This window comes from Manacus candei, unplaced genomic scaffold (genome assembly GCF_025592945.1).
Source record: "Manacus candei isolate 608988 ecotype Guabito, Panama unplaced genomic scaffold, ASM2559294v1 h1tg000017l, whole genome shotgun sequence".
Lineage (NCBI taxonomy): Eukaryota > Metazoa > Chordata > Aves > Passeriformes > Pipridae > Manacus > Manacus candei.
Genome location: NW_026138065.1, coordinates 13,180,434 through 13,203,495, shown reverse-complemented (window position 1 = coordinate 13,203,495; position 23,062 = coordinate 13,180,434). Strand labels below are relative to the sequence as shown.

At 42.6% G+C, this 23,062-nt stretch overlaps 1 protein-coding gene across 4 annotated transcripts in view; it reads left to right on the top strand.

Annotated features, from left to right (window-relative positions):
* The window catches only part of MOCS1 (molybdenum cofactor synthesis 1), a 31,258-nt gene extending 14,147 nt beyond the window's left edge, over positions 1 to 17,111 (top strand). For 2 of the 4 annotated variants that reach the window (XM_051782892.1, XM_051782890.1), the window contains 7 exons: positions 4,756 to 4,817; positions 6,089 to 6,200; positions 6,520 to 6,632; positions 7,245 to 7,355; positions 8,162 to 8,282; positions 9,481 to 9,528; positions 13,377 to 17,111. In XM_051782892.1, coding sequence (XP_051638852.1) covers positions 4,756 to 4,817; positions 6,089 to 6,200; positions 6,520 to 6,632; positions 7,245 to 7,355; positions 8,162 to 8,282; positions 9,481 to 9,528; positions 13,377 to 14,245 — 1,436 coding nt within the window. In that variant the 3' untranslated portion in view covers positions 14,246 to 17,111. Of the gene's footprint in view, positions 1 to 4,755; positions 4,818 to 6,088; positions 6,201 to 6,519; positions 6,633 to 7,244; positions 7,356 to 8,161; positions 8,283 to 9,480; positions 9,544 to 13,376 lie in introns of all 4 variants that reach the window. The other 2 variants (XM_051782893.1, XM_051782891.1) reach the window with 2 other exon arrangements.
* The last annotated feature ends 5,951 nt before the right edge of the window (positions 17,112 to 23,062 follow it).

Genomic DNA, 23,062 nt, shown 5'->3' with positions numbered 1-23,062 from the left:
AGCTGGCACTGTGACTGGTTAGTCATAGATCTCAAGAGGACTCTCCAAATCTTGTGTTGGTCTTGTGTGCTGCCCTTCTTTCATACTGTTCACAAAACCAGATGTTCCTCCTATAGCAGCCAGGGACTAAGATGCCACAAGAACTGAACTTCTTGTCACGAATAGTGGCCTGTTCTGGAAGTTATATTTGGATGTGCTAACAGTGGTCTCACTTGTGGTTAGTTATGTTCCCTATCTCCGCTATTTTTTAATAGGGATAAACATAAACCATGCCTGAGGTAATCCGAGGAGGGCTGCTAGCTTTGTAACTTCTCTCCAACTGAGCAAGGAATTCCACACGAAGTTTCAAAAATGCTTGGATTTGCCCAGTCTTACAGATTCTTGCTTAAATGAATCCTAAAGCTCATCATGGAGTTCAGCTTCATGGCTGGGCTTTCTTCCAAACTAAAACTGGTAGGATCTTCTGTCATTCTCTTTCAGTCCCGTAATGTAACTTTGGTGATCTGTGAACTAATTCAGACAAAACCTCTAAGTAGCCACCAGATGGTGCAACAGCCTAAGATAGATGTAGGGATGTGGAAAACCTGGAATGCTATGAGAAGTAATGTCAGCATTTGAATCACTGCTACCAAATCGAAGTTCTGCTGGCAGGCGCAGAAAGGCTCTCTCTAGGAGCACTACTTCAGGTTTCTATATCATGATGCAGAAATCTGTTCCTGTCATAAATTTGACTGGAGCATTACCCTTCCAGCATAAGCTGTTGCATTAATCTGGTTGTTTGAAGGCAGAATTGGCTCCCAGAGCGGTATCTGGGAGTATCTCATCACAAGCAGGTGTTGACTATGCTCTTTCCTTCTGCTCTCTGCATTTGAATATTACCTAGTTTGTGACATTCATTAGAAACAAGCCCTTCTTTTGCTACTGAAGGGGCAAACCTGAGCCTCCAGCTTCTGAATTATAAGGCCACAGCTCTTCATATCTGATTGGAAGCTGTTAGGAATGTGCTGGTTGTAAAGTAAACTGAAAGTTATTAGGGGATGTGGGTAATTTTTATTTGTATAAATGTTCTCTTCCCCTCTTTCTCCTTTAAATAAAAAAGGATCTTTAACAACAAAGAGAGAAATTGTTCAACTGAACAGCATAGAGAATGAACAGGGAAGTTTCTATTACTCAATACTTTTAAAGAGGAGAATAAAGTCTCCAAATCATACTCTTTTTTTTTGGAAGTGGAGATCAGGTAAAAATAGTAACACTGAGTAATGGTTTTTTTTTCTTTTCTTTTGTTAGGGTTAAGGGCTGAAATGATGTAAAAATACTTTTTTATTGTTTGGTTTGTTGTGGGGTTTTTTGTTTTGCCTTTTTTTTGTTATTGTTGTTTTTGTTTTTGTTTTTATTGAGGGTTTTTATTTAATAGGGGATTTCCAAGTATGGAATGAGCAGAGAATAAAGTGCCTGTCCTACTCTGCTACCCTGTCTCCTGTGGCAGTTCCAGAGCCAACAAGATATAGCTCTGTTAAGGTGAGAGGGATTCCTGGTCTTGGACTCCTACAGGCTGGTAACTTCTCTGGAAACTAAAGGTGTCATCTGATTATGGAGCTTATCAGGAGCTCAAGAAAATTGGAATCAATTTTTCCGCTCCACTGGAAAGTCATTCTAGGCTTTTAAGAAAACATTGAAAATATGTATCTTTGGTGCAAGTGCCCTGCATTACATCTGCTCTTACTTCCAAATAGTTGGGATAGAGGAAATGACTGAGATCACCAGAGATTTCACTGATGTCTGAAAGCCTGCTAGACGACCATAATGTTTCTATTTCTTCCCATCTACCACATTCTAAGGAATAAACAAATGAAAAGTGCTGGCTTCCAGGTAGCCAGTCTAACATGTTTCATAGACCGTGCCTTCTTTTTTTGTTCAGTACAAGGAAAATGAGATCATATTGTACTGTAATTGTATCCTTAAACGTTGGCCTGAAGTCTTTCTTGTTTTAAGGATTAAATGGTGGGAGGTGTTGTTCCACATAGGATTGTTCTGGATGGGTCTAAGGTTCTCTGTCCTTCAAAGTTGGCTAAAGTTTTGATTTCAGAAGAAATCTAATATGACAAAAATATTTAAATGTTTCACTGGGCAGAAGAGGAGAAAGGTTGTAATTTTGAAATATCGAACAAAAACTTAGCAAACTTCTGCAACTTGACAATGTTTCCCAACACAATGACATCTAGTATTCATTTCTGCTCTAATATTTTGAAATGTTTTGATTTTATTCTTCTTGTTGTTCTATTGCCACACAAAGACTTTGATTCAGAAGGGATGTTTCAATAAGCATGGCAATACAAGCGAACTAACAGCTTTTTATAGAGAAAAAACAGAAAGCATTAACATGAAAATATGAAATGCAATAACAGATTTTTAATTTTTTACTGTAACAAGTTTTTGTTTTAAATAATCACCTTGCCCCAAAAATATATTAATGGAAATAAGTTCATAGTTGTTGTTATTCAGAACAGCTGAATTTTTTGTTTGCTTGTAGAGATTTTTGAGAGTTTTTCTAAACCACACTCATGTGCTAGCACGGCAGGAGGTAAGAGGCAGACCTGGGAAGGTCACTGAGTTAGATGCATTGCAAGATGTAATCCTATTCAATACCTCTGCAGTGAGCTGAGCCCAAGCATGAGAGGTTTCAAACATGTGGAGTTTTTGTCTGTTGCTTGCCAGTGGTTGCTTCTGGCCTTTTTAGTTATGTTCAGTTTCACCTTTCTGCAATCCCGAGGTTACATGTAAAATTTTCTGAGCAGTTGCAGAGACTTTTGATCCCATTCGTGGCTCTGGATTGTGCTTACAGCAGTGTATCATTATGTCTGTTGCCACATTCTGCCTGCAAACTTGCTTAATTGGAATGAGATCTACCACAGGTGCTGCAAACTTTCTGGGCACATGCACAAGTAGGTGATGATTGAGAAGGGTGACAAGTCGTAACTTCAAACAGTTGCTTGCAAGAGTTACTTCACTGTCTTCTCTGTGCTCTTCACCTCTCGTTTTGCAGCCAGGACTAGCATTAGGACTGGCTTATAAAACAATTATATCGTCTACTTTCCTGTGCCCACGCTTTATAATGTCTTTACCAGCCAGAGAGCAGTTAAGTGAAATATTTGTCTCTCTCCTTTTTTTTTCCCTGACTTTAAACTCATCCAATATTAAGTATGCACAGAATACTGTTGGTTTATTGCTTATTTCTGCTAAATACCTACAGACTAAGGAAGGTATGATCTCTTCACTAGAGATTCTGAGTCTCCAGTAGATAATAGATAGGGAAAGGTGGGTGATGGACCTATGCAGAAAAACATATGACTAGGAACAGCACAGGGGTGGTCAACACAAACTTCTGGAACATTTTGCCCTTTTACTAGCATGTGTGAAGTATTTTGCTATTGAAGACTGCAGCTTTGGAAGAAGGAGCTTAGTCTCATGCAGTGTCTGGTCTCTCACACTTGAGTTTCATGTGCAGAATGGGAACGGAACTTAGTCTAGAACCTGGCAGGGTAGAAGAGACATTCATGAACACGGTGCTGACAGCTGAGCACACCCACTGTGCACTCAGAGCTCGGTAGTTTGCTGTCTTGTTCTTGCTACTATTCACCTTTGTTCTCCACCACTTGGTGAGTGTGTCAGGGAAGGAATAATATGTCAAGTCTAAAATGATATTTTTGTGAAAGGTCTTAACTTTACACAAAGTTGACAGAAGGGGTGGTTTGAATGAGATAATTAAGAGGCTCTCCTAAAGGACTTTGGAATTTCAAAACTGCATTGTTGCTTTATTTTTCTTCCAACTTTAAGAGGTAAATGTAGGGGCAAAGATACTTCCCCTGAGTCAAATATATTTTTTGTGTTTGAGAGAAGCTGAAAGGTGTAGGCCACCAAACGGTAGGATGAAGCTGGGCACTTCATTCCTTGATGTCACTGTAGTTTTCGACCTCTTTCATTTGTTTTTGAGGATCAGAGGCCATCTGAATTTCTTTCCTAAATGCTCTAATCCCTGCCATGTTTTGCTCACTAATTTCCCATGTTTAGTCATAAAATTATGATCCTGTAAAGTGCTGCCTGTGATCTTCAGACTAATGGATAATCAATAGCTTTGGGAAGCCAATTACATCTGTAGCCAGGGTTGAACAGGGAATCAAGGGGCTTTTGTTTGTTCCTAAACCCACTCCACTCCATATACACTTTATAAAAATCCTTTTAAAATTCACTTAGCAATATTACTAACTGATTCAGAACAGTGAGATTCTGCCATTGCAGCAAAGACACAAGCCATTACTATAAAATAAACATTAATTTATTATTCTTTCTTCATTGCATCTGGAGGTAGTTCATAAATTCTTTCCACTTCCTTTAAGAAGAACGTAACAGAAGGAAAGCTGGGGGGGAAAGCTGGGGAAGTGGAGAATGTATTATGCTAATAATACATGGCTATCCAAAGATGCAAAAAAACCATACAAATATTGTTGATTACTCAAATACCAGTTAAATACTGATCTCAGTGACGTGAGTACAGTAACAGTGGTAGTCTTTGGGAGTTGTGAGGGTGGGGTGTATATATAATTGAAGTCTATTTATTTGCAGCTCTTCCTACTTGCAGCCCTGTCTACTGAATCAGATTGGTTTTATGTGTCATCTCTTTGTCTTCTACTTAATAAACTCCTTTTGCATTCTGGTTTTAAACAAGGAAAATTATTTTTCATTCTTTTTGTATTTTAGGCTTTCACAAGGTAATGGAAGGAATCCACAAAGCCACTGAACTTGGCTATCGCCCTGTTAAGGTAAAGCCAGAATTTATTTTCGCTGAAACTGTTATGTTTTACCATACATACAGTTCACCTGATGAGGAATTTATTGCATTCCACCCCATGAATAATTTCTTGTAAAACTGAAGAAAAAATTTAGTAGACTGAAGATCACACCAAGAAGTAACAAGGGAAACTCATTTCCTCGTGCAGCTGAGGGTACAGGTTCATACTGCCTCAGTCTATTGATTGCCTTGCAGCAGGCTACAGGATGGTTCTGCTCTGTATTTGCCTCCTCCTACCCTCTCTATTGAATTGACACTGAGCCAGCTGTGAACCCGGCCAGGGGAGTTAACAGGCAGGAATTACCCTGCAAAAAGAGATTTTCTCCTGGTTTATCTCCTTTAGCTTCTTACAGCAGACTATTATGAGTGCCCATGTGAGAGCAAGGGAAATTGAGTCCTCCTTTGAGGGTGCAGGTAGACCAATTTCACTGTAACATGAAATCCCACCCTAAGTCAGCTATTTGCAGTTCTGCAGCTGGGGGTCCCTTCTGTTTCCTGAGTGCTTTGGAAATTCTATTATGTGTAAGTGGTTGAGGTATAGAGCTGTGAAAAACATTTAAAATTAAACTTGGTTTTAGGCTTTTCTGAAAGGACTTAAGTACTGTGATGCAGGGTGTTTGGACATAGAAGGCTGCCTTGCTAACAGGAGTGTTAGCAACTCCACAGCTATCTGTTGTTCTTCAGATAAAACAGAGGACCGGAGGCTCCAATGTAAATATTGTTTATGAGGAATGTGTGGAAAAACTCAGTGTTAACCTCATTTTTGGAGGAAGAGCTAGTCATCCTGCAGCCTGTAGCTATAGCATATGCTGTGAACGCTTCCCAGTTCAGGGAATTTGCCTATGATCTGCCATAGAGAGTGTTATAGAAGGTGACTTGCCGTTTCTTTTATGGAAGCCATACTTTTATGGAAGTGTAGGACTGGGGAGTGGCGTCGTCCTTTTAAACAGTAAAAGCTGCCATACCTTAGGTAGGTAAGACAATGCTTGTGTTACCTAGCTTTTTTATTAGTTTTCCATTTAGCAAGGCATTTAACAACTTTAATTAGGTTGGAGCAAAAACCTAGACTAATTAGGCAGAAATTATCATCCATGTCATTACAATCCTGCCAATTTCTCTCATAATTTTTATTTAAAAAAAACCAATTATTTCTATCTATGTTACCTTCCGCAAGGACTGTGAAACCTTGTGTAAGTGGGAAGTACTCTGCTCACTAATTTCAGGTGTCTGCTTTACCTGCAGGTAAACTGTGTGGTGATGCGAGGCTTGAATGAGGATGAACTGCTGGACTTTGTAGATTTTACAAAGGACCTGCCCCTTGATGTGCGGTTCATAGAATACATGCCCTTTGATGGTAAGTACTCCTGCTTTGAGATTCTTCATGGTGTGGAGTGTGCCTTAGGCAGAGGTGAATCTGATTGGTGGTTATTCGCCCCATGGACTTGTCTCTGGAAGTTTTGTGAAGCTCTTTTGGTGAATTCGAAATTGCCAGAAGTTCTCTTTTTTGCAGCTTATCTTCTTCCGTGAGCTGGAGAACAATTAGTAGCAGAATTAGTTTGGGCTGGCACTCCTACAGGGAAAAATGAGATTTGTGGAGAATGTGAAGGTGGTTCTCTGCTAATTAAAAAAATAAAAGCTGCAGTCTGAAGTTACACTGATTTTGTTAATTCTAGGCAATAAATGGAACTTCAAGAAGATGGTGAGCTACAAGGAAATGCTTGATACAATTAAACAGCGATGGCCTGAATTGGAGAGATTACCCTGTGAAACTTCCAGCACAGCCAAGGTGGGGTTGGACAAAGAACATGTGAAACATGCCCCCATTCTTTCCCTGCCCCAGATCCCCAAATTCTCCCAAGTTCAGCATTGATCTGGGGTTTTAGTCAGACTGCCTGCATGTGGTTTGACACTCAATAAATGCTAGTCATAGTTTTTACCTTTACAAATACAATGTGTTTCCTAGATGCCTTGGTCAGATATAAAGAATTGGCAGGCCTATATCCTGTATTTACACCTTTTGAAACTTTTGTCTGTCTATGACTGCACATTAACGTGGCTCATGAAACAGCTGTTCAGTGAAATAACTAATGCTTTAGAGTGTATAGTGTCACATGGATGATTTCTAGCTCATGGCTGCTGCCTGAGTGTTATGCTGCTTACTGGCATCACCTGTTAGTTGATAACTACAAGTGCAAACATTTAACAAGTTTGGAAATTTCCAGGAACAGGGCAGAATAGACTGGAACCCCGATGAAATTGTTTTTTTGTTTCTTTCATATGACTTTAGAACTACAGAAAATCTATGTTAAAAATGTCTTCCAGTCTTTGGACAAGTGGAGCTTTAAAAATTAAGAGTCTATGTTTGATTCTTCTTTTTTTCTCCTCTCGATTTCTTTAGAGTTATAAGGTGCCACATTTCCAGGGACAAATCAGCTTTATCACCTCCATGTCAGAGCACTTCTGTGGATCCTGCAATCGGCTGAGGATAACAGCAGATGGGAACCTAAAAGTTGGTAGTGAAACAGGACTCTCTTTGCTTTCATGCAGTGAAAATAGTGTTGAAATGCATCCCATAAAAGTAGCTGGGATGTAAAGACACATAATTAATACCAGCTAATTCCTCTTTATTTATCCTGTATATGTTCTTGTTCCATCTTGTCAAGCTGTTAGGGAGATGTTACATCACTTTTTTTTGGTTTCTCTGTTTTGCTACCATAGTTAACTGCAGTTGTAAAACATGGTTGCAAGACTAGTAAATATAAACATTTATTCTAATCTTTGATTCAAAATCATCTTAAACATGTGACAAGCAGATGATTTCTCATTAAAAAGGATCCAAGCAGCTGTGAGGGCTTGGCTTTTGCGTTCCACAAGGATCATGTCTTGTTTCCCAAACATCTTGCAACTCTTCTCCTTCAAGAGCAGCCTGTACATTTGCTCAATGATTCTAGAAAGGGGAGGATAACCATTTCCTGCCACGTTGAAACTGGCAGTTTCTGGGGGAAAATTAAAGTTTTCAATTAAAAATTGGCACTTATGTATTGTCACCTGATATTGACAACAGCTGTGCTGCTGCTGAATGTCAGATGACCGAGGCAGCCTGAAGGTCCAATGAGCTTAGGTTGCATAAACATCCCAGGCAGTCTGTGTGTGCACATGAGGAGAGATAAAGAAAACAATCTCCATAAATGTTCCCTTCAATGGGGTACGCCTCTTCAAAGCTCTTGACTCTGAGGTTAGTACAAAATACTTGTAAAAGTAATTTATTTTATTCTTTCTCATTTCTTGGCTTCTGTTTCCTTGGGTTGGCTGCAGGTGTGCCTTTTTGGGAATTCAGAAGTGTCCTTGAGGGATCACCTACGGTCTGGTGCCTCAGAGGAAGAGTTGGTTCAAATCATTGGAGCAGCAGTGGGCAGAAAAAAGAAACAGCATGCTGGTATGTTTGTTGTAACTGAGAAATAACAACAGTGACTAGGGAAAAAAATGTCCTGGTACTCATAACCTTCCATGTGAGTTAGAATCCAGACTGTCAGAAAGATTTTGACTTTTGTCCTCAAAATGATGCTCATGATGACAACAGCAAAGTGTAAAGCTAAGCAGTTGTACTGGATCACTTTATTTCTTAAAATTAGTTTACAGTAAAAGAAGTGCTAAAGCTAAATTGAGCTGTCGATCCAAGTATGCAGAAGTTTGTAGGCACTCATGTAGTACTCTGCAGAAGGTACACAAGGTCCATGATGATGCAGTCACATTCTCAGGCCGTATTAGTCTTCTCTGAATTTATATTAATATAAACAGTCACATCTTGAACCTAACTGTATTTTTGTAATCTGGCTGCAGCTGGGAATGCTGACCTCTTGTACATGAATTGGCTTTATCATCATGGATTAGTCCCCTTTACACTAAAAACATGCTTTGGCCCTTTTGTTTTCTTGCACATTCTTACAGATTAATAACAGTTGTTTTTCCCCTTTTTTCATAATGTGTAAAACAAATTTAAAGGTAGCCTTTAAATCTGAGCGTCAATTAACTTGAAAAGTACATTGGTCTGATAAAATAGTGCCTTGTAAACACAAGGGAAGGGGTGGAGGGCTTGGTTCCTTTAGTTTTAGACCATTTATTTATGAAAGCAGGGGTTGGGTGGGGAAGAGTGTACTAACGGCATTTTGCCATCAGCAGCGTTTACCTGACACTGTCTTCTTCCAGTTTTTGTTAATCTTAGTATTGTCCCTGGGACCTTCTGTGACTGAACTTCTTTGAACTGGAACACTTATTAGCAACTTCTCTATTGAACTAGTACAGTCAAATAGTATTGTTGAGAAACAAGATAGTCTCAAGTTCTTTGAATTCTATAGTAGGTAGACTGTAGTTCACATTATGGAAAACTGTCTGGGAAAGGGTTCTATGGTGTGATAGACCCATAGCAGCTGGATGCCTGGAGACTCTGGCAACTATGGTTTTAAATAATACCAGACTAGATTCCCCTCTTCCAGTTCCCTTAGTCTTTATTGAGCTTTGTTTTTCCTAGCATGCAGGTTGCACTGTGAAGAATAGAAAACTAAATATGTAAACCAGATGCATGACTTAACAACTAAAAAGCCAGGATTTTTATGTGTTCCTTATTTTATTTCTAGGCATGTTTAACATTTCCCAGATGAAAAACCGGCCAATGATCCTGATTGGTGGGTGACAAATCAGTACGTAAAAAACATAAAATGATTTTGTTCGGTTTCTGTCTTTGGGAAAGCAGAATAGATTAGGCTTCTAAGTCTATCTTGTGTTTGATTCTGGCTTAGGTTTAGGCAAAGAAATGGGCTTCTTAAAAGGCAGTTGTGGTTAACATGCTGAAGTGAGAGAGAAGGAAAGGTTTAATGTCGCTACCAAGCCTTATCCAGTCTTCTAATTGACAGCACTGGTTTTGTTTTCTCAAATTATGAAAGTTCATTACATTTTCCAAAGGGATAATTAGCTTTCCTACTTTATTTCCTATCAGCTTCCTTTGTACTTCATAAGAATAGTATAGTAACTTATAAGACAGTTTGGGGTGAATTTTGACCATATTGCCACATAGATATAAAGGATGCAGGATGGACTTTTATCACTCAATAAAGAAATTCAACTTTGCTTATAATATATAGAGCCAGCAACCTGATGCAAGTGTTCCCACCTCATTACTTCATTACTTCAGAATCTGAACTGTGGGGCTTTGTTCTTTTGAAATTACCTCTTACTACTGCAAAGTCTTAAAATATAACTGTGAAACCCCTGTGGACCAAGAGCTTTTCTGCTCCTTCTTGTATCTCTTGAAGATGTTTGCTAACTCTCCCTTCTGCCTGAAGCTCTGTTTATGAGTGATGTAGCACTGCTGAGGTTCTCTTAGTGATTTTTTATAACTCCTTCAGTGTGATTTTACCTCCTCTATGCCTATGTTTTCCTGTTTGGTAAGATAGCTATCTTCCCAAAGACCTTAAGAAATGGTTACAGGAGTTAGCACTGTGAGATTAATTGCAAGATGTTCTGTTGTTCCTTATGAGTAAGGGACAAAAAAACCAAAAGCAGCAAGGGTGGAAGAGATGAACATTATGTTTCAAATCCAAACTCTCATCCTCCCACTGATGTTTAGGAGTAGGTTAACTGCTGGGCAGCTTAAAACACAAGTTTTAAAAAAGTACCCTTGGGTACTTTTCTTCACTGGGAATATATTTCACTTGGTGCCCCCCTTAAAAGGACCATCATTTTCCATGGTGAGTGGTAGAAGATTGTCTCTGAGTTGGCTTTTGCTCTTTTGATTTGGCCACTGCTGCACTGTGTTCCAGGAAAATGGGAAGGAGAACGCTTTGTTTCAAGTGTTAGCTGCATTAGGAGAAAAATTCTGGTTTTCTTAAGATGAAAAATACTATATTATACTTTTGACAGCTCTCTGGGTCCTACATAATTTTTCAAGATGCCTTTAGAAGGATTCACACACTCCAAAGTTAGCATTCATAGCAATGTTTGGATGTCTACAGATCAGATCCGTCCCATTTCCTCCTGAAAAGTGCTTTAACATTGTCTGACATACACTGAAAGAGGCAGCCTGTCCAGGTCTTTCTCCCTTAGCTGTTCCATATCCCTTTGAGACTGACTGCTGGCAGTCACCGCATCTATGAAGAGCTGGAGATGAGTGGAGAGTGTCCCACTGTGACACATGGGGAATAATTAGGAGATTTCCTAATTGTGTTTTGAATTACTTACAAACTTCAAATAATACTGGCGTGCAAGCAGTCAGTGGGGGAGTGTGTGCATGGAATTAATTTAATGAAATTTAGTGAATGCTGTGGAAATCACTAACTGGTTTTGCTAGGCCCAGTAAGCCAAACCTGGCATCTTCCCTGCACTGCTGTTGTCTGATCCTTTGCTATATGGTTTGTATCCTATTTCCCTTAACCAAAATATTCCTTTTGGCAGGTTGTTCTCCTCATGGGTTTATTTCAGTTATGGGAATTTCCTCATTAATTTAAGTACCTCCTGCCTTCTTTTCTGCCCCTGGAATTATGCTAGTTGGAAGCTAACACAATTAAACTTCAGGTGCAGTAAGAGAATATAAGGAGATGGGATTTGTCAGATGGTTTTGGTATAATGTTATACAGAAAAACCATTATCTATGTTTTTATAGGTATGCGAGCAGTTTGGGTGAAAATAGACATGACTAGGTTCAACTTCAAGAAGTGTAGGTTGTTAGAAAAAGTTCAGATGCTTTGCATGTATTACTGCCTACTGTCTGTTTACTTATCACTCTACTTGAGCAAACAGTGCTTCTCTTCCCTGCTCCAACCCATGTGTGCTTACCCTGTGGAAGGAAGTCCTTGTCTGCCTTTGCAGTTCAGCTTCTTCTGACGACAAGATGCCTTACTGGTGGTTTAGCTTCAGCTTTAATCAGGGAATCCAGAAGTACTTTTCATTCAGAATTTTTAAGGGAATATTAAGGTTAGGTCCCACTATGAAGAGAAAGAGAAAGAAAGGAGCAATAAGCAAAATTTTCTGTGATTTTCTAAAGCAGAGCAATGTTACACTCAGTCCATTTATGTCACTTTAATTACTCTGAAGGTAAATACATTACCTCAAAACTCACAGAAATCTTAATTTTAGTGGATAAGCCATCAGCTGTAGAACAAAAAGGGCCTTTGTCTGAACTAAAATTATTGCAGTGATTAAAAAAAAATAAATGAATGGCTGATTTAACCTTCAGGAATGGGTACTTTGAATGTTTGGAGAGTACTCTGGATGAAAAAGGTCCTAAGTACATTAGTCTTGTTTTGGCAGAGGCTAAAAGGAGATTGGTTGGTTTGTTCTTAAAAAAGGAGGGGGACAGGGGGCACAACCAGAACCTTATCCATGCTATGTCTGGCATGTGGACAATCCAAGGCAATACCTGTAGGTCTGGGCAGCAGAGGTAGCTCAGCAATGTGCAGAGGGGTCGGGAAGCTATTTTGATGCACCTGTGGATAGGTAGAAAAGGGAGTCCCCAAATACCAGAGCTACCAAAGGAGGTTATTGAACAAAATTCCTAATTCCATGTTTCTCAGAACAGAGAGAGCAGGAGCTTCAGAAAAAGAGAAACATGCTTATCAATGAGGCTGTTAAACTGGAGCTTAGCCACTTACCTCTATACTGCTTTCTTTACTTACAGAACATTTTATTCACTTTTATGTGAAAAAGACTCCTTCTGTCTTCACACTTGGCATTTAGCCCAATGCAAATGCCAAAACCAAGGGATTAAATGGTGAAAAGGGGCAGGAGGGCCTACTCCCTCTCTGCCAGCTAGGAGCTCTGCCAGCTCGACTTGGAACATACTTCTGAGTAGATTTAAAATCTGTCTGTCAATGAGGGGAGTATGGTTTTCCCAGTGCTTAAACTTCAGCTGTCATTAACGTGTTAAGAACTGGCAGTAATGAGAGGTTCCCATCACCCTCTGAGCTTGTAGACAGTGCAGTTGCAGATGCAGTGCTTCTGGTCCCTGCTGTCCTCAAGTGCTGGCATGACCCTTCCCTGCAGAAGGAGATGAAAGGCGGAAGTGCAGCCGCCTGTGCGGGGAGGGAGGTGTTTGGAAAGGCAGAGTTGAGAAGCTGAATGTAAGAATTTCCTATTAACGCTGCCAGGCTTTCGAAAGAAGTCTGGTGCTATGATGATCTCAAATGATGCTGTGACTCACTTTTCTTCAGAAGTGATGTTGCTATAAGGTTTCTGGGCTGTTGTTTCTCAAACGGTGTTAATACTTTTTGAAAGTAAATTGTTTCTTCTTTTCAGGGACCTTGAAATGAGTGTTTTGAGTCCTGAGGACTGTAGTAGCAAACCAGGAAAGGCAGGAACTAACTGATGAGAGGGAAGAGAAAGCTTGAGGAAAAAAGTAGATGTTTGCAGGCTTATTGAGGTTTTTGCATCACAGGAAGTCCCAAGCAGTGCTCTTACAGGGTTCTCACCTGCTACAGACAGCTTAGCTTTCCAGTTAGTTAGATATATTCTCATGTTACTTTTTGGTGTTTTTCCCCAGAGCCTACATTGATGTCATTCCCACTATGCCAAGATGCCCTACAGAATCCCTCAAATTCAAAACAGTGGGGCCACACATTTAGCCATTGGCTGACTTTGAGAGCAAGTTTACCCAGACAAAAGGGGAAAGCATTAATGAAAAATAAGCTTACAGGACAACTTTTCCTGCCAAGATCTCACCCAGAGCAACAGTGGCACATAACAGGAATTCTACAAACCCAGCTCAGAGGCTACTGTGTCTTCCAGAAGGACTCAAGCTCCACATTTGATACAAAGTGCCTTGACACTTCTCTTGTTGGCCAAGTTTCTGGGGACTGTCAGTCCAAAGAGGCAAGTTCAGGATCGGAATTCTATACCATGGATTTGGGATCTTGCACCAAGGTACCTCGTGCCTCTGACAACTTGACTCACACTGATGAGGAAGGACGGGCCACAATGGTCGATGTTGGAGGGAAGCCAGATTCAAGAAGAAGTGCTGTTGCTGGTGCTGTGGTCCTGCTGGGTGAGAAGGCATTTGGGATGGTGAGGCAAAACCAGGTGAAGAAAGGGGATGTGCTGGCAGTAGCCCAGATTGCAGGAATTCAGGGAGCCAAGCTGACCAGCCAGTTGATCCCATTGTGTCACAACATCCCGCTCTACCATGTTGAGGTGTCTCTGAGTCTGGATGAGGCTAGATATGCAGTGGTGATTCGCAGCTCCTGTCAGACCTGGGGGAGGACAGGTGTGGAGATGGAAGCTCTGACAGCTGCCAGCCTGGCTGCCCTGACAGTGTATGACATGTGCAAAGCAGTTACTCATGACATTGTCATCGAAGATGTGAAGTTGCTTAGTAAAACAGGTGGGCAGAGGGGAGACTTCTCAAGGGTCTAGGTAATATCCAGATACCTCCAGCCCTCCAAATGACCACTGCTCATGTTCAGCCTCTTACAGAACTACTTTTTCTCATCTGGTGGGCTTGGAGACATCAGCAGATATACAGTACAGCAACCCCATGACTCCAGTATTGCCTTACTCTGTCAGCTTACTGCTGGGTGACCAGTGAAGCCACTTATCCCGGTTAAAAACCATATGTGTTTTCTAGAGGACAAATTTCTCTGCTCTGCCAATGCCTCCATTTCAGTGTCCTCACAATGAGCTTGAGGAAAGATGCGTGTTTATACCACAGAGGTTTTTGGTTTGAGTTTTGGTGGACTTTTTTTCCTTTGTGCTGTGAAATACTGACACCTGCTGTAATCACACCATGCAACTGTGAGCTCTGGAAATAAAGCAAGCGCTGAAAGTGCTGTTATTTGGCAACTATTTTTAAGACAAGGATTAAGATTTCAGAATTGTGTCTATCTGCCTGTTCTCCTAACCTCCTTGGTTGAATTTAGAAGGTGACAGTGAGAAGAACATAGCTGAGGAACTTCACCATACAGCAGAGATTATAACCATGGAACAGTCAGGGTCAGGTGGCAGCTCCCATCCCTTTGCATTGCTACTGCTTTCCTTCACAGAATCAAAAGATCTCAGAATGGCTAAGACTGAAAGAGGCCACAGTGCATCATCTGATCCAACCTCCCTACTCAGGCAGGGTCATCCTGGAGCACATTGCACAGGACTGCATCCAGAATGCAGTATCTTCAGCAAGGAAGCCTCTACAACCTCTCTGGGCAATCTGTTCCATTGCACGGTCACCTGCATAGTAGTTCTTCTTCATAGTCAGGTGGAACTTCCTGTTCATCAGCTTCTCTCTGTTGCCACTTATTCTACTGTTCAGCATCACCAAGAACAGCCTGGCTTCATCTGCTTGGCACTCCCCCCGTTCCAATACTTATAGATATTGATGAGATCCTCTCTGTCACCTCTTCTGGAGGCTGAACAGGCCCAGCCTTTCCTTTTAAGAGAGATACCTGGATGTGGGAAATATGTCGATATGATTTTCAAAAGAACAAAGAATATGGCAGCTGCCCAGTTCTCTGCAAAACATGATGCAGAAACAGGAATTCTAGGTTTGAAAGAATTATTTTGCTGATCTGAAAGACATGTTTTACAACGTTAGAAGCATGTTCTGCCATTTTGTCCTTAGCACTGGAATACATTGATGCCCTGCATTTGCATGCTTAAGGGCTTAATTGTGCTGTGCACAGAAGTAGGTATCAGCTCACCCTGATTTTAGAAAGAGATGTCACACCAAACGCTAGAAGACTCCAAATTTTTTAATTCTACGGTGCAGTTCCTAGTAACCAGCAACCTGCATAGTCCTGACAGATAAAACAAAGTTAATACTAGTAGCCACTTGAAAGAGTAAGGTAATTGCTTTTGCCTTGGCCGGAGTGTTTTCCTGCATGTTTCTCTGACTTGCTTTCATGAAGTCTTCTGGCCTTGGAGCACTTGAGTGTCTCCATAAATAGAGCAGTGGCCACTGTCATGTAACATTAAATAGTTTTGATAATTGACTGTCCTAGATAAGAAATTACTCAACATTCTTGTTAATACTGATAGATCCTTTTCAGATGTTAATTTAAGTGCTTTAAACAGGGTGTTACTAGTTTACTACTGCTTATGGGTTATGTGAAGTTGCATATGATTCAGGGTGCTTCCTCTCCATATGCACAGTGTTGAAGACAGCTCTAATAAGGTCAAAGACTCTACAAAAAAAAGCTTTGCAAGTAGCTGCTTCTCATGAAATAACGTTAAATTACTGTGAGCATTATTAAAGCACATACCACACTGCCAACACCCATCATGCTCACTTAAAGTAAGCACAGGTCTAAGATGAGGAGGCAATAGGTTTTACTACAAATCTTGTACACTAGCTACCACAAAAGGCATTTTTTTCCTTTGCAAGTGAATGAATTTGATTCTTCACTCACTGTCACTGGGAGATAAGGCACATACAGTGACAGACATAGCAGCTATAGCTGAAAGGGAAAGGAGTCTGGAAAACTTGACGCCAAAATTCCATGAACATTTGTACACCTACGTTCAGTGTTACAGTCCTGACTCCCTTGATATCACTGTGCTTCTCAGGAGAGTACCTAGCACTGCCGTACTGAGCACCAACAATTTCTCCCTGATCTTGCAAATACAAGAGACTGTGTTCATCTGTGGAATCGCACAAAAGTCATTTGTGGAATAGCACAAAAGTCTCCTTAGCTCAGCATGGAAACAAATTGCCAGGAAAAGGAAACACGTGTGTAACCTGTTAACTGATGTACACAAGCGCTTACCTGTACTCAGCATACACAAAGCACCCAAACTTTCACCCAGTCTCTAGATAATTTTGAAAGTGAAAAGGAAACTAGATGTACTCAGTAGTAATAAACTGATGGTTTAGGCACATGATTCTCTAGCTGCTGCTAAGTTTGCTGTCATGCTGTAAAGCTCACACAAAGGACTCAGGACCATACAAGGGACTACTGAAGTACACACATGACCACCAAGCACATCTTGCTACTTACGCACATTTCACTACTTTGTTGGTTTGAGAGTGGCTGGAAGTGTAGGGCAAACTGACTTTGGTGCCATTTTATGTTCATGTTACATTATCAAGTCTTTAAACTATGCACATTTATAGGTAATGAACCAAGCATGAGTCAACAGAACATTTTGTGAGAGAAATGAGTTGAGAGCGCTGTATGTTTCAGTGGTCCTGGGTGGGCCATGGTGTAATATATGTTGATGAACTGACTACTTTTTGGAGGCTTGCTTTTTTTTGTCCACTGTATTTTTAATAAATACTAGTTGTAATGGAGTATGTTTTGCATTACTTTGAATACCCTTTTTATTCAGTCAAAGGAACATCTATGTTTTAACCCACGAGCTTTTATGAACAGTTACCTTGGGACAAGCACCAAGACAGACTTTACAAGTTGCAATAATTAGTCAGCAATTAGCAAGGGACTGCTCACAATAACTTATTACTATAAAAAAATCTGCATTTTTTGTTGCTGTTGAGTGAAACTCATCACAATCTGGCTGTTCCTAAACTGTGTAATCTTGTGGGTTTAGCATCATAATTTATCATCTCTTGTCATTATCCCAGCTCCTGCCACAAGCCTGTTCTGAGTCAGTGGCTGTGTGTAACAGCACCGCTTTTTGTTACAGAGGAACATAAGGAGCTGGTGCCTCCAGAGTTCTTCCTCTTAGTCTGAGTGACTGCACACTGAAACCAAGGTCTGGGGAAGTGCCCGTGTAAAAGGCCGTTCCTCCTGTATCATGAATAAATTTTAAGGGAAATTCCCCTTCTGAACCATCTGAGCTTCCCGAAAAGCTGTCATGTTTCCTGCTACCAAGAAGGTGTGTTCCTACCTGAGGAAGACCAGTCCATTGAGCTGTTCACAGTAACCACCCACAGGGCTCTTCAAGAAGGCAGAGATGGCACCTGTACTCCCAAAGGGTCTTTTTTTCCAGGTACAGCCGTGGCACTTGGGGACATGGGTTAGTAGTGGACTTGGCAGTATTAGGTTAATGGTTGGATTCAATGGTCTTAGAGGTCCTTTTCAACCTAAGTGACTCTATGATTCCAAATGCTGCCAATTGTGAAATGAGAGCGCAAAGCTTTACATGGTTTTTCTAGGAGCTGCTTCCTAATTTGGAACCAGGTTTTTGAAGATTTAACCAGAAGGAACACATTAAAGCACCAAGCCCACCACCTCCTCCTGAAGGGTTCCATAAGAGCACAAGTTGCACTTCTGTGCACATCAAACAAAACTCAAATGCAAATACTGCAGATCGTGGCAACCCTCCCACTGCACGTGCAGTAGAGCTCTTACCTGCTAGAAGCTCTCACTTGCCCCAGCTCACACTCCATTTGTGTGTTATTGTCTCTTCACTGCGAATCCAGCCTGCGTCCTTTGAGGCAGCTTGGCCTATCTTTCCTTCATGCCAGCTTCCTGATGCTACTTACCCCACCCTCAGATTGTCCTGTTAAAGACTGGATGCAACAGGGCTGGTCACTAAGAATTCTTTAAGAGATTAAAGCTATGTCAAAGAGAATAGTGCTTTCAGAAAGTGCTGAGAGAAGAAGAGTGGGGTATGGAGGGAAAACATGACTTGAAATACCTCAGGGAGGGACCTTTTCTGAATGGGAACCACTCAAAACCACATTCTAAAAGCAACAACAGCTGAGCACTAAAAAGGGGAATTAATTTTTTTAGCTACTCTAAGCCACTGGTGACCTGCAGTAATTCCTGTAAATTGCTGATGTTACTCAGCTTTACATGGGATTTGACTGAACAGAATCTGGCCCTTTGGTCTGCCCCTTCCTTGGCACTTTGCTAGTTCTCAGCTTCTTGCTTTGCTAGCTCTCAGCTCCTCCTTGCTGCCTCAGCAGCAGTCAGGCAGGCCTGTAACAGCTGAAAAATGGCTGCTGCATCATGTGTGCTTTGGCCAAGACAGAACTGCTAATTAGTTAACTGGAAACACAGTTCACTTCCCTCCACTTACCAGAGCCTCACTCCAAGAAACACCTAGTGTTTCAGGGAACCTAAAATCAGTTGGAGTTGACGCAGTGGGCTGACCAGGTTTTCAGTTTTTTGGGCTTTCAGATTAAAGCTTCAACGTAGGTCTCAAAACCAGTGGATGTGAGGAGCACTGCAAAGTCATGATGATTGCAGGCAACCCCCTGGCATGCATGGCATAGTCCCCAAGAAGGCACATGATGGAGCATCTGAATCCTTTGTCACAGGTTAGGCCTGAGAAGGGCTTTGGGTGAACTCAGTGCACTCTGTCATAACAGCAGGGGCACAACAAGCTTAAACAGTACTAGCTGAGACACAAATCCAGCTGTCTCTACCTTTCCCTGTCCTTCCATGCTGGCAGTGCCATGTTTAGAAAACTTTCAGTTTAGCATCTCTATTTTTGCACTTATCCTCTTTGCTTCTTTGGAGAGTAGACGGTACCCAAAATAGTAGCAGTGAAGTGCAGCTGAGTGCAAGTTCACCAGAAGGCATGGAATGGATGCTCTGAGACACTGCTGGGCTTTGCTCAAAGTGGAGCAGCCCAACCAACCAGCCATTGCTCAGCTCCGTGTGCACAACCCAACACGCATGGCCATGGCCATCAGGCAAGGTGGCTCTCCATCCATCCACGCAACAGTTACTCCATGGAGCAAAGCTTCACAACTCATGATTGGTTTGCTTCCAGAACCCCAGATAAGCGGAGACAATTGCTTCATCAATGACTCCGTCAACAGAGAGGGCATAATCTCAAATTCTGGAGAGCCTGCTCAAAATCAGAAACTCTCACTACTACTAAACTCTTCCTGCATGAATTTAGTCTTTAAGTGCAACAGAAGCAGTCTCTTCTATACCCATGATATTTTCAGGGTGCCCAGCTGAAAGGACGCAAGGCCAGCAAAAGCAGCATTTGCATTTGCAAAGTCAAGAGCAGCTTGGCTGCAGTGTGACAGGAGGTAGGGGAGGAAGAGGAGGAGACAGCAGCAGGTCTAGGCAACTGTAAAGCTGTGTTAGTATTATGCTTGGAAAACAACACATGCTATCAGATGTATGCCGCTGCATTGGTAATGCCCTGGGCCAGTTACCTGCTGGTGCACGTTGTGGCAAAGCTGTCAACATCAGCAGAGCTGCACAGTGTCACACCGGCAGAGACTGGGCCAGCAGCTTCTGCTGCTGGGGGCTGGCAGAGAGGGGTTTCAGCTGCACAGTCTGACCTGCTGTTACTGCAACCTTAATGAACTTAGGTTTCCTTATCAGGGTAATTTCGGCACTCAAGGGTCCCCATGTTCACGGTTCCAGCAAGGCTAGAATTGCTGTTGTTTGAGGCAGTGTATGGAGCTACACCACCCATTCCTCCTTCTCTCCCTCCATCCCCTCTCCAGCTGCCACCCACAGTCTCCACACTTCAGAGAGCTGCCCTTCCCCACCCTGTGCCTGACACTGAATGGAAATGTTTTAGCTCTATGTGGCTCACTTGGCTTCTGCAGATCAACCCCTGGGGCCATCCTCATCCCAGATCCAAGAAATGAGCTGAGGGAAGGGAATAATTTCTGCTGCCCCTGAAGCCTCATCTCTCCTATTGCAGCTGGCAGCTCAAAAGTCTCCATCCTGCCAAGACTGAATCTTAATTGAGATCAGTGGAAAAGACAAGCTGCTGCCAGGGCCGCCCTGATCCTGGGCTTATAGAGAACACTGGCAGAGCTCGCCCAGCCTCACATGAGAAGACCTTCACTAGGGTTTGCAAAAAATAAAATTCCCTCCAGTGCTGTGGTGGTATCAGTGGAAGCAGCAGGCTGAAGGCAAGGAGAGTAGATGGCTTAGCCAGGTAGTTTGCAGAGGAGGAGCAGGCAAAACCACATCACATGGAAAATCCTCCCATCCCTGCAGCCTGCTGGGAAGGGAAGCCACCAGCAAGGCTGAGGGGTAGCTGGAAATCCCCAGGCCCTGCAGTGAATTCAAATACTACAGCCAGCTCTGAACAAACATACAAAACTATCACAGTCTTGCCCAGAAATGCTCTTGCCAAGGGCTATAGGAAAAAGGACAAGGTAAGTTTGCCATCTTAGGAGAGAAAGTTTAGAGCAAAACCTCTTCAAGCATCCCATCTGCATGTGGCACCAGGATGCTACATGATGCTTTTTCCAAGCCACAGATGCTGACTTCAAGCCCACTTGGTTCAAAGACCCTGGCAGAGCTGACTCATACTTCTGTGATTAGGCACAGTCTAGCCATCCCTTTGGCTTTGAGGAGGCAACCAGAAGCAATACTGCCAACTCCTAATGCACCCAAGGTGGGTGCTCCTCACCCAACTTCCTTATGAACAGAGTCCTGTCATCTCACCACTGTCTTGTCCCAGCAGTAGCAGCAGCAATGCACAGCAGGAGCAGAGCAAAGCAAGTAGCCATAAGCCTGGGTGATTTTGAGATACCATTTGTTTCATCTTGCAGATTGAGGTGCATCTCCAAATCCCTACATCAGAGCAAGGCCACAGTGGTAAGGTCTTGCTTGGACTGGGAGTTTAAGAGCTCCCCTTGCTGACTCAGGGTAACAGAGTTACCAGCAGCTTATGCAACAGATGCCATGTCAGAGCTGCTGGACCTGAGCAGTGAAAACAGTCTCTTGCTTTGGTAAAACATCTTTAATGGGATTTTCCAGCCAGCAAACACGCTTTGAGGGACACACCCAGGACATTCAGCCATCAGCAATACAACTGCATGCAGAAGGCTCTTGGCCAGCCAGACTGGGAGGGGTATTTAAACACAAGTTTCTTGCCTTCGTCTTTATAGCCTGCTATTTCTCTCCCAGCTCACTGAGGATGCCTCAGAGTACATCCCTCTGGACTGTCCCAGATGCAGCAGAGGCACAGCAAGTAACAGCCCATCACTGGTAAACCATAACTTTTGTAAACCTGTGCCAGAGAACTCTAGCTGAACCCCAGCAGCTGGAGGGGTTTTCATTTCCACTTCTCCAAAGCTGGTATTTCAAGGTGTTTTTATTTCTTTCTAATCAATGCACATGGCCAGCTCCAGAGGGGGCTGAATGAGGAGAGGGAGGCAGTGCAGCCACTGTATCTGTACAAAGTATTTCCACATGCAAGTGAAACAAGGCTCCACTCGCTTGGTGCGTGTTTTGCAGTGCGGTTACGGGCTGTCGTTCCGCCTCCACAAAGCTGTTATTTATTTACTTAAAGACTTGCATTCCATGGAAAAAGATGCCCCAAGATAGCACTGTGTTTCTAAAATTAAACCCAGCTGGATGGAGTGGGGAGCAAGCAAGTGAGCACTCCTGTGCTCCCACCAGCAGCAGGAATGGCTCCTCATGTCCCAGAGTCCCCCACCCTCACTGAGCTGCAGTAGAGCCTGGCAAAATGCCTCCTGTGTCCTCAGTCGTGAGGGGAGGCAGCTCTCTGTGAAGCCGGGCTCCGACCAAGTGCCGTACTCAACAACAGGTGTGCCACTGCTTCCCGCGGTAGGGGATCAGGGCTCTGCAAAAGCCCCCACGCTCCTGCAGGACAGCAGACACCCCACTATGTGCTTGACACAGATTTGAGTGTGGCCAGAAATCCTTTAACAGAATTTGTGAGGACAGACTGCATTCTTGAGGCTCATCTCCTATCTAATCCAGCCAAGATTTTCTAGTTTATGTGTCACTGGTAGCATCTTTCTCACACTAAAGCTCATTTAACCCTCATTGTTGTAACCTAAGTTAAGAAACCTGTTTTCACAAAAACCATTTATAGAGGGGAAGGAGAACACCCAAGTGTTTCTCCAACTTCACATGGCACCAGCAAGAAATCCTCCCCAGACACACTCTCAGCACCTGTTCCCCTGTCTGACACACATGCACAGGGGCCACCTCTACTTCAGCAAGTGGCTCCACTCAGACACAAGTGCATCAGCATGTCAGAGCAGCTGGTGCTAGAGCTGCTACTCAGGGGTTTTACCAGGGCCTAGATTTAGCCTTATCCCTCAGACAAAATGTCTCCTCACACACACAGCTGAAGCTCTCCAAAGGACTGGTTGGATACTAGTGGAGCCCCCTGCACCCATCGGGGTTGGGAGCGCCTTAGAGGCTCTTGGGAAGCAAAGTTCCAGGGATGGCAGAGGTGCCTTTGCTGGGGAAATGGGGAGGAAGGTGGGGTTCAGCCTCAAACCTCGCTGCTCTGCACAAATGTGGGACAAGGAAATATGGCAAAGAAGTCTGAGCCAGACCCAGCAGTGGAAGAAATAGGGATGATGGCTGATGG